Source organism: Antrostomus carolinensis, unplaced genomic scaffold, assembly GCF_000700745.2.
Source record: "Antrostomus carolinensis isolate BGI_N321 unplaced genomic scaffold, ASM70074v2 scaffold13794, whole genome shotgun sequence".
Taxonomy (NCBI): domain Eukaryota; kingdom Metazoa; phylum Chordata; class Aves; order Caprimulgiformes; family Caprimulgidae; genus Antrostomus; species Antrostomus carolinensis.
The window spans coordinates 638-4,384 of NW_010310181.1; the positions used below are offsets into that span (position 1 = coordinate 638).

At 49.6% G+C, this 3,747-nt stretch overlaps 1 protein-coding gene across 1 annotated transcript; it reads right to left on the reverse strand.

Moving 5' to 3' along the window:
- Positions 1 to 1,945: 1,945 nt before the first annotated feature.
- LOC104523673 (protein MRP-126-like) lies at positions 1,946 to 2,906 on the reverse strand (the record flags this gene model as incomplete). The annotated part of the gene is made up of 2 exons (XM_010166330.1): positions 1,946 to 2,119; positions 2,761 to 2,906. Coding segments are annotated over 2 exons (320 nt in total), but the record flags the coding sequence as incomplete, so codon positions are not given.
- Positions 2,907 to 3,747: the final 841 nt, after the last annotated feature.

Sequence of the window (3,747 nt, forward strand, 5' to 3'; positions counted from 1 at the left end):
GGATTCTCTCAGGGATCATTTAGGCTCTCGCTCTTCTGGGATTGTGGTTTGGGTTTGGGGACTGTCTCTGCTTTGGGATCGCTGGCTGGGGACAGGCTGGGCATCAGTCAGTGGTTGGTGAGCAAGTTAAAGGAGTGAAACCACCACAGTGACCATGGGCAGGAGAACACCTTGTCCATCAAGCTGACCAAGCATCATCCCATGGGACACAGCATAGTTGAGGGACATCCAATACCTTCTTCGGTGTCCCCTCTGTTTGGGACCTGTGAGCTCTGTTGGGGTGCAAGGATCCATATGGATTTGGGGACTGCTCTGCTCTTCCAGGTGGACCTGGTGATCACCTTTGCTTGCTCACAGCCTTGCCTTGGTGTCCTGGTCCTGCTGTGCTCAGGGTGTGTGGTGGCTCATTCTTCATCACCACTGGTGTGATGGTCCAACAGCCCCAGTGGGTGACACAACAGGAGTCCCAGACCCTGGAGTTTCAGGGGACCATGAAGTCCTGCTGTGTTGGCAAATATCCTGTTGTACTGGGAGCTTTGAGGCTGGTTCCTGTCCAGATCCTGGGAGAAGGTCCCAGGGTGGTTTGTAGATGCTCCCAGCACCCAGATTTGTGTGCTTGGCTCCTCTCTGCTGCAGAGAACAGAAGGGCTGACCACCCACCAGCATGGAAAGCTGATCTCTTGCAAACAGGACCTGAACCCCCCTTGTCCTGAAAGCTGGACCATGTCCTTATGGGACAGCTGAGTTCTTGGAGGTGATGTTCTTCTGGTGACAATGAACCAGCTTCACTCTCTCCCCTGGTTGTGTCTCTCTTACCTTCTCAGGAGACACTAAAGTGCTGTAAGATGGGGTTCATGACCCATTTTGGGGTACAGATTGTTGGGTGCAGGATCTGGTTCCAGAAGGAACCTACTACCATGTTGCTGGCTCAGGTAGAGCTGAGTGGACTCTGGTCCCTGCAGCAGATTTTTTTTTACCTTGTAAGAAGATGTTGGACACTTCAGATGTCAAAATTAACTCCAAAGGAAGCTGAAGCAACTTGACCAGCAGTAGTGAAGCAAATTTGTGGCACTCTTGTGTTAACCAGAGGACTTGCTTCAGTGCTGCTGGTTTGAGGAAGCTCATGGTAGATTCCTTCACAGAGGAGAGTGATTTCAGAGCTTTGACTCACCCTTAGGAAATCACAACTTCTTCCTTTTCCTCCCCCTCTGAAGGACGTTTGTAAATCAGGAGCTGAATTCTAAATACAAGTGGTGAGAAGCTGCTGAGCAGCATCATAGGTATCTCCAGCCAACCACTCTGGAAAGCAGCTCTCAATAATGGACACCTCCTTGGTGTCACCTCAGGATGTTCCTGGTGAGGAGTTGGGGTTGGTCTCAGGTTTTTTTGTACAGACAAAACTCAACAGTTGGGCCTTGCAGCACTAAAACCAAACACATCCAACCCCTCAGCTTCCTTCCAACCTCTTGTCAAGGTTCTGCAGAACCAAAGTGTCCTAAAAAGGGTGTTTCTCCAGAGAAGAGTGACCAACCATCCCCAACCTTCCTTCCAACTCTCACCTACCACCACAGCAGAGTGTTTCCAGCCCAAAATTAAGGTTTGTTTCTAGTTGGAAATGCAAAGATCCATATTGTTGCAATAAACTGCTCTTCCCAGGTGTCCACCTCCCCCCTGAGAACCTTCAGCCTGTCTCCAAGGTGGATTTGCCTGGTTTAAATCCATATTGGGAGAGAATATGGAAGTACAGGACTTTCCTTGAGGAAAACCAATGTAGACACACAGGAGAGCTTTGAGAGCTTCAAGGTCAATCTTTATTTGGCAACAAAATCATCAAACTGGAAGGAAGGAGGGAAAGGAAGGAGGTGGGTAGAGAAGGATGGAGGAGGGAAAACCAGGAGCTGGACACACTTGCATGGGTGTCCTGGGCCAGGGACCCCAGCCTGCCTCAGTGGTGGTGATGGTGCTGGTGTTTCTGGTCCTCAACTTCATGGAGGTGTTCATGGGTGGCAATGGTGACACGGGTGACGAGCAGCATCATCTCAGAGAAGCTGATCTGTTCATCCCTGTTGACATCGAGGTCCTTCATGATTTCATCGATGGTCACCTTGTTTTTCACGTGCTGCAAAGGAAAGGATAGAGTGAAGGCAAAGTCCTGTCATTCACAGCTCGAGCTTCTCCACAGCTTTGCTGGGACCCTCACAGGTGTTAGATCCCCAAGAGCCTGATGCTAAAAGTGGTTCCATCATCTCCCATCTCTTCGGGTAGAGCAATAATTCACCTGTGAATGGTGATTAAACCATCAGAGACCTGTCCTCACTGTGAGGACACCATGTGATGTGGAGATCAGTGAGGTGATGGCCACAAAACTCTCCATGTTGGATTAAAGACAATTGACCTTTGAGTTTAGCAAAGTGAGATGCAAAAAAAAAAAGCCCATTTTGGGGGGTTTTGGGGCTTTTTGGTTGATGTTTCTGACGTGATTTTTCCTCGATGGCAAAGGAACTCTTGGGCAATGTGATCCTGATTTTTGGAGATAAGGTGATGAGGTTGCAGGTTGACTCAGATCTGTGTGGGTTTCCTTCATCTCTCTTGTTTATGGAGTGTGGAAAGTGACAATTGGACAGGGAGGGTCTGGGTAGAAGGAGTTGGGACAGGAGAGCAGAGTGGGAAAGGGGGTGAATCCAGATCCTGGAGATACTCAAACAATGGGTCCAACCCAACTCCCTCCCCATGAGGAACCCTGAGTTTAACTCCACTCACCTTCAGGTAGTTTGCAAGCTGCTTCTCAATCAGGAGCTTCAGCTCCTTCTTGGTCAGGGTGTCTCTATCCCCCTCCCGTCTTGAGTAATGGTGGAAGACATCAATGATGAGATCCATGGCCTTCTCCAGCTCGGAGAGCGGGAGCTCTGGAAGAGAAATGATTACACTGAATAATCTCAGGAACCATGAGAGATGGAGATGTATGGAAACCAGTGAGGCTCCAGTGCAGCCACCTGCTTCACACCAGATGAGGACACACCAGAGGATCCTGGTTTTCTTCAGTCATTCTTTTTTTGGGGATAAATTATCTACAAACTAAAGGAGACTGGAAGGGTGAGATGTTCAACTACAGATAATAACTGAGAGCTGATTTCCCCCCACCAAAATGTGGTGGCACTGTTGGAGCAAGGCTCCCAAAATAGCTGGTGGCACTACAAAAAACTTCTGTAGAGATCCAGAGTGTAAGATCTGATGTCCAGGAGGTCCTTCAGTGGTCAAAACCTCTTAGAAGGTTCCTCCTGGAATCTCTTCCAGGAGAAGACATCTCTCTTTGTGGGTGAGATGAGCCTGAGTGGAGCTGGTTATCCTCTGCCAGCAACTGATGGCAGCTCACACGGTGAGGAGAGGTTCCCCATGGGTCTTTGCACCTCTGATGGCCCAACCAGCACCTAGAAAAGAACATGGAGAACTTAATGCCCCGGTCACTATTGGACTTGCCTTGCTCATCTTGACGAAGTGGTGAGATCCACTTGGGCTGGAGCAGGGTTGGTCCCAAGTGTGACATCTCTTATAGCCTGGCCACCCGCCTGCACCACTCCACCGGTTGTGAAATGTCTCTTGTTTCATCCAATTCCAGCCCATCTTCATGACATTCTCGTGTGTTGCTCAAGGCTCCAGGGTACTTCCTTAAAAGGGTCTCTGTGGCTTTTCCCCACAAGGTTGGTGTGTCACGTACTCAGGCTGGGTGGCAGGGAGGTGGCCAGGGTA